The 13,401-nt window shown below is 40.7% G+C and overlaps 1 protein-coding gene across 7 annotated transcripts in view; it reads right to left on the bottom strand.

The window, feature by feature from the left end:
- Positions 1–13,401, bottom strand: part of CSNK1G1 (casein kinase 1 gamma 1) — a 194,006-nt gene that overhangs the window by 30,070 nt on the left and 150,535 nt on the right. For 6 of the 7 annotated variants that reach the window (XR_002344535.1, XR_002344536.1, XR_002344540.1 and 3 more), the window contains exons 7-10: positions 10,293–10,378; positions 8,396–8,480; positions 7,716–7,864; positions 6,978–7,082 (exon numbers count right to left, since the gene is read on the bottom strand). Coding sequence is in view for 4 of the 7 variants with exons in the window: in XM_021093859.1 (XP_020949518.1) it covers positions 6,978–7,082; positions 7,716–7,864; positions 8,396–8,480; positions 10,293–10,378 (425 nt within the window). In the remaining 3 variants the exon portion in view is untranslated. Of the gene's footprint in view, positions 1–5,817; positions 7,083–7,715; positions 7,865–8,395; positions 8,481–10,292; positions 10,379–13,401 lie in introns of those variants that run through there. The other variant, XM_021093855.1, reaches the window with a different exon arrangement.

Here is a 13,401-nt window from a genome sequence, read left to right as displayed (position 1 = left end):
AGACCAACCTGTTGGGATTTTTTTGAGTGGATCTAGCTGTTAGGAATAGCTGCTCTACCCAAAGTCACAACTTAATTATGGTTCTCTAGCTGGGCAAATTAATGTTCAAAGAAATTATTCTTAAGTGTCTGGTATTAAAATAGTTTCAAAAGACACATCCAATATAGGTGAGTTTAAATGCAGTTCTTTGCAGAAAAAATTATTGGAAAAAGGGAGTTCCCTGGTGGCTCCATGGGTTAAGGATCCAGTGCTGGCCTGTCACTGCTTGGCTCAGGTTGCTGCTGTGGCAAAGGTTTGATCCCTAGCCAGGGAACTTCCGAAAGCCATAGGCACGGACGAAAAAATAAGATAAAATAGAAACTAAACGCAGTACGTGTGGGATCTATTACTGCATCTAGGGACCAAATAACACTCAACGCAATATAACTACATTCAAGATCAGCAAAGCAAAATTTTCCCGAAAACTTCGTGATGGAGAAGAACTAATACAATCTCCTGAACTTGCTTTGCAGCAAAGCCTGCTGTATTTTTTTACATCCTTCCCCTTAAGCAGACAATCTAGCCCTACTATGGCTGTCAAACAAAGCAGAATGGCTTTATAGAAAGAGAAAAAAACAAGAAGGAAAAAAAGTTTAAAATTTATTTTCCATGAAAGATTAAATAAAAATCTGTACTTTAAACAAACATCTGATTTCATCTACTCTCCTCCTCTGACAGATAGATTCCTTCGTCATTCAAACAATTATTTATCAAGTACCTACTAGTCCAGACATTCTGTCAGGTGTTAGGGATGTAGCAGGGACCAAATAATAAAGATCCTGCCTTACAAGGCTTCCTCTTGTAGAAGCTGAGGCCCCCAAAAGCTTAAATGTTCTATTGCCTGTTTTTTAAAAATTTTATTTTATTGGAGTATAATTGATTTACAATGTTAGTTTCAGGTGTACAGCAATGTTAATCAGTCATTGATATAAATATATACATTTGTTCCCCATATAGGTTATTACAAACCATTGAGTAGATTTTCCTGTGCTGTACAGTAGGTTCTCATTAATCATCTATTTTACGCAGTAGTTTGTATAAGCTATTCCCACCCTCTCAATTCTCCCCTCCTTCCAATGGTTTCACCTATAGCAACCATAAGATTCATTCTGAAATCTGTTTTCTAAATAAGTTCTTTTGTATCATTTTTATTATATTCCACATATAAGTGATATCATATGATATGTGTCTTTCCCTGTCTGACTTACTTCACTGAGCATAATAATCTCTAGGTCCATCCATGTTGCTGCAATGGTATAATCTCATTCTTTTTATGGCTGAACAAAATTCCATTGTGTCCACAAGCCACATCTTCTTTATCCATTCCTCTGTTGATGGACACTTAGGTTGCTTCTATGTCTTGCTATTGTGAATAGTGCTGCTATGAACATTGGGGTACATGTTATTTTTTTGAATCAGAGTTTGGCTTAAGTCTTTTTTTTTTTGTTTGTTTTTTTGCCATTTCTTGGGCTGCTCCCGAGGCATATGGAGATTCCCAGGCTAGGGGTCTAATTGGAGCTGTAGCTGCCAGCCTACACCAGAGCCACAGCAACGCCAGATCTGAGCCGCATCTTCGACCTACACCACAGCTCAGGGCAAAGCCGGATCCTTAACCCACTAAGCGAGGCCAGGGATCGAACCCAAAACGTCATGGCTCCTAGTTGGATTCGTTAACCACTGCGCCACGACGGGAACTCCAAGTCTTTTTTGTGTGTGTGTGTGGCTATACCTGTGGCATATGGAAATTCCCGGGCTAGGGGTCGAATGAGAGCTGCAACTGCAGGCAGGCCTATGCCACAGCAACGGCAACACCAAATTCGAGCCGCATCTGATAGCAATACTGCAGCTGAAGGCAATGCCAGATCCTTAACCCACTAAGCAAGACCAGGGATCGACCTTGGATCCTCATGGACACTATGTTGGGTTCTTAACCTGCTGACCCACAACAGGAACTCCCGTAGAGCCTTTTTCTTTTTATTCCTTTTTTTTTTTTTTTCCCGTTTTTGGCCACCCTGTGGCATACTGAGTTCCCAGGCTAGAGATCAGATTCAAGCTGCAGTTGTGACCTATTCCGAAGCTGCACTGCTGGATCCTTAACCCACTGTACCGGGTCAGGGACTGAACCTATGTTCCAGCATGAACCCTGTCCTAAAGTCTTGAGATAAGCTAAAGCCAAGTTCTGAGCTCCTCCTCCTTCTGTTCCTGCTCTAAATATGGGACTATTAATCCCAGGCTTACTCCTCTACCACACAGTTGATGGGCAGATTTATCCAGAATAAGGAGGCTTTTCAGGCATTATTATCAATGTCATTTCCAAATGACGGGTTTTGACAGCCATCTTCAGCTGGAATGCACAGCAACAGCTTTGACTCATTCTTCTCCCTCAACCCTGCCATTCTTGTGAGCTGCCAATTCTGATATATTATATCCCTCTACCATTTTTCCTTTTTCACCACTACAGCCCACCTAGACCCTCTTTACCTCTCAAGAGAACTCACTGTCTTATTGGTCACTGTGGTGGCTGCCAGGCTTTTTCCACCTTCTATGTCAAAAGATTTCAAAAGCAAGGGGTTTTTTTTTGTACGTTTGTTTGTTTTGGCTGCCTTGCGGCATATGGAGTTCTCAGGCCAGGGATCAGATCTGAACTGCAGTTTCAACCTAAGCTGCAGTTGCAGAAACACCAGATCCACTGTGCTAGGCCGGAGATGAAACCTGCATCTTGGTGCTCTCAAGACGCTGCCAATCCTGTTGTGCCACAAGGGGAACTCCCTAAAGCAAAGTTTCGATCTTACCATCTCCGTTAAAAAAACCTATTCCCTACTGAAATTAAGTACTAACTTTCCAGCAGCCCAGCGTTTTGGGAGCCTTACTGAATGGCTCCAACCTATTTTCCTAGCCATGTCTTCTTTATTCACAGCATCTATTTTAGTAAAATGGAACTAGGTAATTTGTTGTTCCTCCTATATCCTTTTTGCTTGGAATGCCTCTGACATTTTCATCCAGTTCTTCCAAGAGAATTTTTTTTTTTTTGGTCCTTTTGCCTTTTCTAGGGCCGCACCCGAGGCATATGGAGGTTCCCAGGCTAGGGGTCCAATCGGAGCTGTAGCCGCCAGCCTACACCAGAGCCGCAGAACGCAGGATCCAAGCCACATCCGCAACCTACACCACAGCTCACAGCAACGCCGGATCCTCAACCCACTGAGCAAGGCCAGGGATCGAACCCGCAACGTCATGGTTCTTAGTCGAATTCGTTAACTACTGAGCCATGAAGGGAACTCCCCAAGAGCATTTAAAATGCAGCTTTTATGAAATTTTTTGTCATGCTCAGACTGGATGCAAAGTCTCCTTCCAAATCCCTGAAGATAAATCATTTGTAACTTGGGCTGCTGATCTGCTCTGCCTTGTGTTATAAGTTATCTGGCTACTTGGCTTATCTGCTTGTCAGTTCTTTTAGGACAAGGACTCCCTATTTATCTTCGTATTGTGAGGATATACATTCACATAGCAAGTCCTTAGCTAGATTTACTGAGTCAAAATTGCTGAAAAGGTGAGCTGTCCCTAAAGTAAATATCTTTCAATCTTTCTCAAGGAGAGATTTTTCTTTCTTCTTTTGCTGACTTCAAAACTTGAAAAGAATGGCTCTAAAAAAAAAAAAAAAAAAAAAAAAAAGCAAGCAAACAAACAAAAAACCCTTAAAGGAAGCAACCCTAATGCTGGAACACAAGCAATGAGACCAAAGACTAAGATACAGTGTAAAGGCTGAACTAAAAATCCATTTACCCGCAGTGCACTGTGCAGAAAGAATTCTACCCAGCAAGAATTCAGAATCCTGCTAGAAAGGAGGTGTAAAATTTGCACTCATGTGGGGAATTTTGATCCCTTAGCAGCAATGGGATACTAAAAGCCCTACAACAACAACAAAAAAAGACAAATCGACTCTTCAAAAAGTTCACTGCCCTGCAGACGAGATTTCCTAATTACACATCCTGGTTTAATGACCTTTCACGTAAAATTACACTGAATTTCACTGTACTTCTATTCAGACACTAGGTATGACTTCCTTTTCACCCCAATCTGGCTTTTCAATCATCCTTTTTCCCTATAAAATTCACTCAGAACAGCAGCATTGATTATGAATTCAATGAAGCAAAAAAGACAAGGGAAATGAAAGGAAACACATATTTTAGTTTTCAAATATTTTGAAAACCTGAGCCAGCAGTTATGACTTTGCTGACTACTTAAATTATTTTTTTTCTTTTCCATGCCTTTACTACTTAAATGTAGTTTTCCTTATAAGGTAACATAACTTCATTATTGAATAGTCTGGAAAATATTACCCACAACACTACAACTTTCACTACTTCTGTAACTATTTTGGCATTATCTCCTCCCATTGATTTTCTCATTTTCCCTCCCCTTAAAGGGAATCATGAGGTATTTTTAATTTGGTATTATGATTTCTTCACTATATAAACATTTTCAGGTTGCTAGGTTTTCCTAAATATTATTTTAAGCAGCTATATAATATTCCACCAAATAAAAGCATTACAATTCATTTTACTATAACCGAATTTATTTGATAAAGTATTTAAGCAGATCTATAACCTCTCTTGAATATGAGTAGGTTTATTATTTCTAAAACTTTGCTAGAAATGGCATTGTGTGAGTTCCTTTTGTGGCTCAGTGGTTAATGAACCCAACTAGGATCCATGGAGGTGCGGGTTCGATCCCTGCCCTTGCTCAGTGGGTTAAGGATCCGGCATTGCTGTGAGCTGTGGTGTAGGTTGCAGACGTGGCTCAGATCCTGCATTGCTGTGGCTGTGATTTAGGCCAGCAGCTGTAGCTCAAATTCGACCCCTAGTCTGGGAACTTCCATATGCCTGATGTGTGGCCCTAAAACAGCAAAAAAAAAAATTTTTTTTTAAATAAATGGCGCTGTGACAGGTTAATGCACAGAACTTAATTTTATCTTGGGTTGTTTTATTATGACTGATTCCAAGAGGTAAATGTATTCTATCAGAGAAAAGTAACTTTATCAAATTATTTTCTAGAGAATTTATTTATTTATTTATTTATTTGTCTTTTTGCCTTTTCTGGGGCCGCTCCCTTGGCATATGGAGGTTCCCAGGCTAGGGGTCTAATCAGAGATGTAGCTGCCAGCCTATGCCGGAGCCACAGCAATGCAGGATCCGAGCCGCATCTGCAACCTACACCACAGCTCACGGCAACTCTGGATCCTCAACCCACTGAGCAAGGCTAGGGATCGAACCTGAAATGTCATGGTTCCTAGTTGGATTCATTAACCACTGCACCATGACAGGAACTCCTCTAGAAAATTTCTAACTTGCAAAGTCAAGAGCAATGCATGAGTGTGTCAGCTGAACTGTGCACTCCACAGTTTTTAAAAGGGGTATGGGAGAACAAGTGCAGAAGTCTAAGTACTCTGCTGTCAAGCCAGTCAAAAGAAAATCCTTAGTCAACTGCTTTGATTAAAGTATGCAACTCTGGACTCGATTAGTGGACACAAGTTTGCTAAGTCCCACTTTTTTGCCTGTATACTCTCTTTTATGTACTCTCTAATGTATAGATTTCCTTCACAAATGTTTTTCTTACCCAACATGCCACACATTTTGCCAAAAGTATACACCTACTGATGAGTCTATCTTTATATGTATAGGTATGTGTGTGTATATACTTTTACACTTTTTTTTTTTTTGCTTGTTTTTTTGCTTTGGAGGGGGCACCTGGATTCTATATAGTTTTTTTGTTTGTGTTTTAAGGCTGCACTCGTGGCATATGAAAAGTTCCTGTGCTAGGGGTTGAATCGGAGCTGCAGTTGCCAGTCTGCACCACAGCCATAGCAACACCAGATTCGAGCTGCAACTGTAACTTACACAGCAGCTCATGGCAATGCCGGATCCTTAACCCACTGAGTGAGACCAGGGATTGATCCACATCCTCATGGACACTAGTTGGGCTCTTAACCCACAGAGCCACGAAAGGAACTCCTCTATATGGTATTTTTAATCCATGTACTTTCACATGTACACCTGTGAGATAAGTGTTTTTGCATTTTATTGTAAAAATGTCTGTGAATATAAAACAGTGAGATCAGGAATGAGGGGGAACAAGCTAATTTGATAATGATTATGTGTATATGTATCTATTTATTATTATTTGCTGCTTTAACTACTGAGGTACTCATTTTTTTCTTAGCAATATACATGACATAAGGATTAACATCATTAATGTTTACTTCCCAATCAGTTACCCTTTTAAAAAGATGTTGTCGAATTTGTTGATTTTTTTTGCGGGGGGGGGGGGGGGTTGCCTCTTCTCTCTTTAGGGTGAGAGAAGCTGCTCATCCAAACCACTAGTTTCCCAAACCATGAGCACTGAAAGATGGATGGCATGGCCTTCTCTGGAATGGCCTAAAACAAAGCTGAGTCTTCACTACCGGTTCAGAACTTGACTAGCTCTAGAGTTAACCTGGATACAGGGACATAGATGGGGTGGAGGTTCACGCCAGTTCATGCACAGGTCAAATGGAAGTCCAAATTACACACCCTTCTTGATCAGCAAGGAAAAACTAACACCGGTGAGAACTCTACACTGGACTGCAGATGATACCCAAAGCAGGCTGCCCTGTCCCACCAATATGTCTGTGGGCCTGTGGTATACTGCCCCTTTCGGCCAGCAGATTCTGATAGGCCCAGCTTCTCTGGAGTGGATGCTTCATACAAGACACTTGGCCACACCTCAGTGCCATTACACAAGACTGGGGGGTACTGGAATGCCACATCACAACAGTGAGTGATGGTAAGCCCTTTGTTTTTAATTTCAGTATATATATTTAGGCAGAGAATCTGAGTAATCTGGGATTTCGTATTAGCCACGAAGAAGGGGAATTTCTGAAACAATGTAGGTCCAACACATACCTGATTTCGTATAGGCTGTTGTGAGGGCCGATCCCTGTGTGTGTGGCTTTCTCGAGTTATTGCAGATGCACCAGAGTCAACATGAACTGACCCTACTGGAGTAGGCTAGAAAAATGTAACAAAACGTCAAATGGGGAAAATAGGTTCAACTTAATGCCTTTACAAATGAGAGCATCATACTAATTTTCACAGAATAGTAGTAATTATTATTTTCAGCCACCGAGGGCAGTTTCAAGTTTTCTTGCCTTCTCAGTTTGCTTATCTGCAAAAGGGAGACAGTTTGGTCCTCAATAGTTCATTGGAGAGTAGTTTACCTTCGCAAAGAAAAAAATGTTCTACAGTGATGACTGTTACCATGCTCTCCAGGCTCTGTGGACCCCAGGCCAGAAGAGTAAATGCAAAAGTTTCCTATGGTATTAGGTTCCACACCTCAGAAGTACCTTAACGGTTTATGTAGGACCAGCTCCTGGATTGCTCAAATAAAACTTCTTAAAAGCTAACTTAAATTCTGGTATCTTAGAGGATATTGGTCATATCTTAAAAACACAGGAAGGAAGAGTAACTCCCTTATTACTCTAGTGAAAACAACTCAGGGCATCATCCTGAAAAGATTGGCAAATGTCAAGTCTATAGTCCAAGGAGTGCATTTTTTCCCCATACATTTAAGCAGAAAGTCTGGCAAGTAAACAGGGGACACAGCACTGGTCTGAGGTGAGGAGGTAAAAAGAGGATACTTACAATAGGCCTCCCGACCCAGTCATAGGCGTAGTCAAAGGCGTAGCCTTTCCTTTCAAAGAGGTCTGTGAAGAGTGTCCGTAAATACTCATAGTCAGGTTTTTCAAAGAAGTCTAACCGCCTGACATATCGCAGGTAGGTTGCCATCTCCTCTGTTAGGAAAGAGTTAAAGGCCATACTCATTAGCTGAAAGCTTCTCATGGGGAGAAGCTCTGGGCCAAGCCAAGCAAAGTGTATCTGTATAGACTATTTGACACTGATGTTTTGCAAAGTGATAAAACCTATCTTTTTCTTTTTCTTATCTTTTGTCTTTTGAGGGCTGCACCCATGGCATATGGAGGTTTCTAGGCTAGGGGTCTAATTGGAGCAGTTGCCAATGGCCTACACCAGAACCAGAGCAACGCTAGATCCGAGCCGCGTCTGCAACCTACACCACAGCTCACGGCAATGCCGGATCCTTAACCCACTGAGCAAGGCCAGAGACTGAACCTGCAACCTCAAGGTTCCTAGTTGGATTCGTTTCTGCTGCGCCACGACAGGAACTCCTAAAACCTATCTTAAGTAATAATAAAAGGAAATATAAATCTTCTGGAGGGCACCCTTATCTAGAGTTACTGAGACATAGTCTCCACCTCCTTCAAAGCTTCAGTCACACTGGCTGAAGTGTCCTTTCAGCATCCTACCTGGAAAGTTTTCACAGAGAGCTTCAATAGGAGTATTCCTTTTGGTGTCACCAATTTTTTGATATCTCTCTTTCAACGTATCAGCCTGTAGAGAATAGAGAAAAAAAGCTATTTGCAAAGAAGTGCTAAGAATGGGAGGCCCAATATGTCTGGGGACACAATGATTGTTTCACTCAAACTGGCAGGGTTTGTTTGACAGTCTCATTTTTTTTTTCTAATACTAACAAATAAGAAATGTAGTAGAGATGATACATTTAGATTTGTACAAAACATCTGTTTTACTTGCAAATACATTTAGTAGTCCCAGGAAGACAACAAAAATGTAATGAGACAAGTAGCCAGGGTAAGAAAACAATTAAAATTATAACAGCCTAGTAATGTCCTGTAGCCACTAGGGTTCAAAAGTGATTCAGCCTTCTTCTTCTTAGACCAGCTAGCTCTTGGTAAGATTAAAAATACTGCTAATCCAAGTAGGGGCAAATAGATAGATGGCTCCATAGCACAACGACTGTGAAGTTGAACAGAAAAAAAGAATACAATGTAGAAAAACTGCCTTTCCACAATGTGCTTCCAGAGGGAAAAATGTTAGTTATGACAGGTGTGACTAACAGACAGAGTTGCTATATGTCAGTAGCTTAAAGCAGCCAAGTCTGGTTTGCTCAAGACGGTAGAGAGAGGGCTCCTACAGCTTGGCCCAACAATGTGGTCTCAATGGATTCTCAGCGAGGCTCTACCTGGCCTTCTGCACCCAGCTTTTTTAAGTAATTATGCTCTGAAGTATGCTGAAGAAGTTTCAGATCTACAACTACTGTTAAAATGATTCACGGATCATGTGAATGTTTCAAGAAATTAATAACACATGAATGCCCTGTTTGGCTGTGTGATGGGCAAATAGAATGTGAAACTCTATTTGACAGCTGTCAATATCAATGACAAGGTATGTGTAACTAGGAGAAGACCATGGAGATGTTAGGAGGGAAATTTAAAGGGAAAGAAATAAAATCTTCCCAAAGGGAAGGGATAAAAGCCTTACTTTTCAGGACAATGTCCAAGAAAGCACAGCAAAATGAATCATTCTGTCCTTAAGGAGGAAGGGAGAGGGTGTGGTGGTATCCAAGGCTGCTGATTTTCTTTCTAGGCTCACATGTTGAAATAAATTACAACTCAAAAATGTCTTGCAGTTAACTATCTAATGGGACTTGCTCACTATTGCCTAGACTAAGAGCCAGAGGCAGAGTAATCATTACAATGGTTATAACTATAATTAATGCTAACTTTGACACAAATGCAATGGACTGACACCTACTTAAGGACATTTATTTAAGCTACACATTTCCAAAGGAACAGCTATCATGAGCTTGGGCATTTACTCAATAAAACACTTGAATAGTAATGTTAAACCTGGATTTTCATTTAAGTTGAGGTGGGTCTTTAGCCTATATAGGACTAACAGCTATTTCCCAGTTCCCCTTAGGGGCATGCCAAGCCCTGCTGGCTTTGCCGGTAAAATGTGTAGCAGCTGCTGCCATCAATTTGTTCCAGAAATTCCCCAACATACTGGGAACACTCTTCCTGCTACATAAGGGTAGTGGAGGAGGAACAGTGACACAGAGAGAATAGCAGCACTGCCAAGGCTGGGAGGGAATGAGGGAAGAGATTACAGAAAACCCCAAAATAAGAAAGAAGGATTCAGAAAGGGATGAAGACACACGTGGGCAAATAAGAGCTTCCAAAGCGCAGTCGAACATTTACATTATAGACTAATGGAACTAGCTGCTGCTTCTCATCCCTGTAGCCAATCTTCCCCTCTGTGCTTCTTACAGACATCAAGTCAGCAGCCCCCTCATTACCAACTGAGTATTTATACAAAGCTCTCCATAAGCACTTCCAAGGATACCTTGAGTCCTTGCCAGGGTAGGCTGCCTCGAAGGAAATACATGAACATATGGCCTAGGGCTTCCAAATCATCCCGCCGGCTTTGCTCTAAAAGGCAAGACAGATCACACATTATGTTTGCAGTTATTAAAGCAGAAAGGGGTTCAGAACCAAGTAATCCCTTCAGAAACCCGTCTGCTGTGTAAAGGCCCTGCTTCCTAATTCTCTGTATATCTAAACTGGGGATAGCATTTGCAATCAAAACCAAAAAAAGCAATGTTCCCTTTGCCTCGATCTGTTACTGGCATGTAAATATCAAGTGAAAAGAGCAAATCCTAAACTAAAACCAAGTCCAAATCACTGAATAGTGAGTAACTACCCCTCACTCAATGCTGTCACCTTCCTGAAAGTAAGATAATTTAAATGAAATGTTATTTCTAGTGCATGGGCTACAATTACTCTTTGGTTACCATCACGAAAAGAAGGCAACAGATTAAGTAGCTGAGGCTACCTCTGGCTCAGCCTGCAAAGACACAAGCTGCAGAATGCCTGGCATACATGCCTACTATTTTTACTCATTATAAAAATTAACATTTAATATTTAGTTTAATGTACGTGAGTGTCAATGCATAATCCTCAGCTCCTTTCCATTTGTACCATGTCCCACAGCCACCTTAGGAAAACTCTAAAATTTATTGCTAAGGTGCTCTCTATGGGCACATAAAACAGCATCCCTGCATTCTGGGAGCTTATTATGTAAAACAAGTTACTGGATTTTTCTTTCTTTTTCTTTTTTTGGCCATGCCTAGAGCATGCAGAAGTTCCCAGGCAGGGATCAAACCTGTGCCATAGCAGTGACAATACTGGATCCTTAACTGCTAGACCACCAGGAAAATCCATATTCCTTCATTTTTAATTTGTCAGTTATGGTTCATCTCAAACATTTTATGTGTTTATTTTTTAGAATCAAATTCTGGGCTTTATCAAAAGAAATTACAGATGCAAGAATAAGGGACTACCTTAAACTTGATTTTGAATTCTTTGTGCAGAAAGTAAAACCTCAAAGTCAGGAAGGCAGGGAAAGCCATTTAGGTAACTCAAAATATAAAACCACAACATGTTTGGAATTCCCATTACGGTTCAGCAGTAACAAACTCAACTTGCATCCATGGGGATGCAGTGCTATCCTTGGCCTTGTTCAGTGGGTTTAGGATCTGACGTTGCCGTGAGCTGTGGTATAACTCGCAGACACAGCTCGGATCTCGCATTGCTGTGGCTGTGGTGTAGGCCGGCAGCTGTAGCTCCAATTCGACCCCTAGCCTGGGAACTTCCATATGCCTCAGGTGCAGCCCTAAGACCACCCCACCCCCCACCCCCTGGCAAAAAAACCCAACACATTTAACTGCTGCCTCCTATTACGTGAAATCTGCATGAAAAAAAAAAAAAAAGTGAATAGTATGCTATGGGGCAGATGGAGAAATAAAAGGAAACTTTCTAAATTACATTTTGAAGGAGGTTTTTGGAAATGAGATCACAAATGGGAAGGGGCAACACACTGATGAGATAAATTGTAACAAAGTTGACTTGATACATATAAGGTGAAATAATATTTAAAAAGAATGAAATGAAATAGCAAGACCATCAGAAGCTTGTGATCACAAGGTTTGCCTGAAGTTTACAATAAATTTCATATATAACTGAAAACAAAAAAAAACTTGCAGACAAAATTGTATTTTTTTAACAGAACCTAAAGGTACACAAATGAAAAAAGAACAGGCAGAGTGAGTTGAGGCCTCCCACAGAGCAGGGCAGACAGAGAAACCACACATTGCAGGTTCTCACACTATATCACACCTACTCATCACCTCTCCACTTTTATATCCACTTCCTGTAAGGAGGCCCCTAGGTAAATAAAAAAAATTCACTGGACAAGTGTTTGTACTTTACATAGTTGAACACTAGAGGGCGAAACTCTCCACATTTTCATTAACTGTCAGATCTGTACAAAAAAGCCCAACATTTCCTCTCTATAGCAAAGCCCCTTACAAAATGAGAATTTTAAAAATTAAAAAAAAAGAGTAATAAACACAATTAAACTCACTGGAATAAGGTAATAAAGTAATTTTTCAAATACTGAAAACCACGAAAAATAGCTGTGGAATATGGGATAACAGGAAAAATAATGGTTCCTGAGTCAGGTCATCTAGGTCTTGGCTGTCCCTTCCATTAATTTATTAATCTATGCAAAATTAAGCATTGCCAAGTCACCTTTTGGGTCTAAATTTCCTCAAAATAAAGTGATTGATTTAGATAATCTGAAAAGTCATTTTCCAGCTCTGAAATTCTAAAATCTATAATAATTTAAACCATCAAGATCTTTCCAAAAGAAGAAAAAAGAAAAAAAAAATAGTGAAAACCAGAGCGATGCTTTATTCCCATATTTCTCTGAACACCACATTCTTTCAATTCAGTATTTCCACATGCCCTTGTTTCTTTCATGCAGGATATTTTCATTTTCAAAGAAGAAAGGTTTCAATACCAGTGAGACCAGGACACAAAATTCCTTCACACCATAAAGGCTTTCAACCAATCAGGAGGAAGACAGGCTTGGTTTACTTGCATCACATCTCTAATTTTAGGTCAAATATATTTTGTTGAAGGAAAGGGGCCAGGTGACCCAGTATCCTCACCCTAACTTAAAACATTAAGGGACACAAAATGGGCAGGTTTCATCAGTGGGAAGGTTGCTAATCTACCGTAGTAAATGTCAGGTTTAGTAGGCTTCTTCTCTTTGTTTTCTTCTCTCATACAATTAATAGGTAATTCTCTCTAAGTCATTTGAAGATATACTTCCGCTTTTCTTCTTCTTCTTCTTCTTTTTTTTTTTAGGGCCGCACCTGTGGCCTATTGAGGTTTCCAGGGTAGGGGTCAAACGGGAACCGTAGCAACTTGCCTACGCCACTGCCACAGCAATGCCGGATCCTTAACCCACTGAGCAAGTACAGGTATCAAACCTGTGTCCTCATGGATGCTATCAGATTGGTTTCCGCTGAGCCACCAGGGGAACTCCCCCTTTTCTTCATTAAAACATAAAGGATGCTTCACAGTGGAAAACCAACAGAATTAGGGTT

This window comes from Sus scrofa, chromosome 1, assembly GCF_000003025.6.
Source record: "Sus scrofa isolate TJ Tabasco breed Duroc chromosome 1, Sscrofa11.1, whole genome shotgun sequence".
Taxonomy (NCBI): domain Eukaryota; kingdom Metazoa; phylum Chordata; class Mammalia; order Artiodactyla; family Suidae; genus Sus; species Sus scrofa.
Note: the sequence above shows the minus strand (reverse complement) of the source record. Positions and strands in the feature narration are given on the sequence as shown.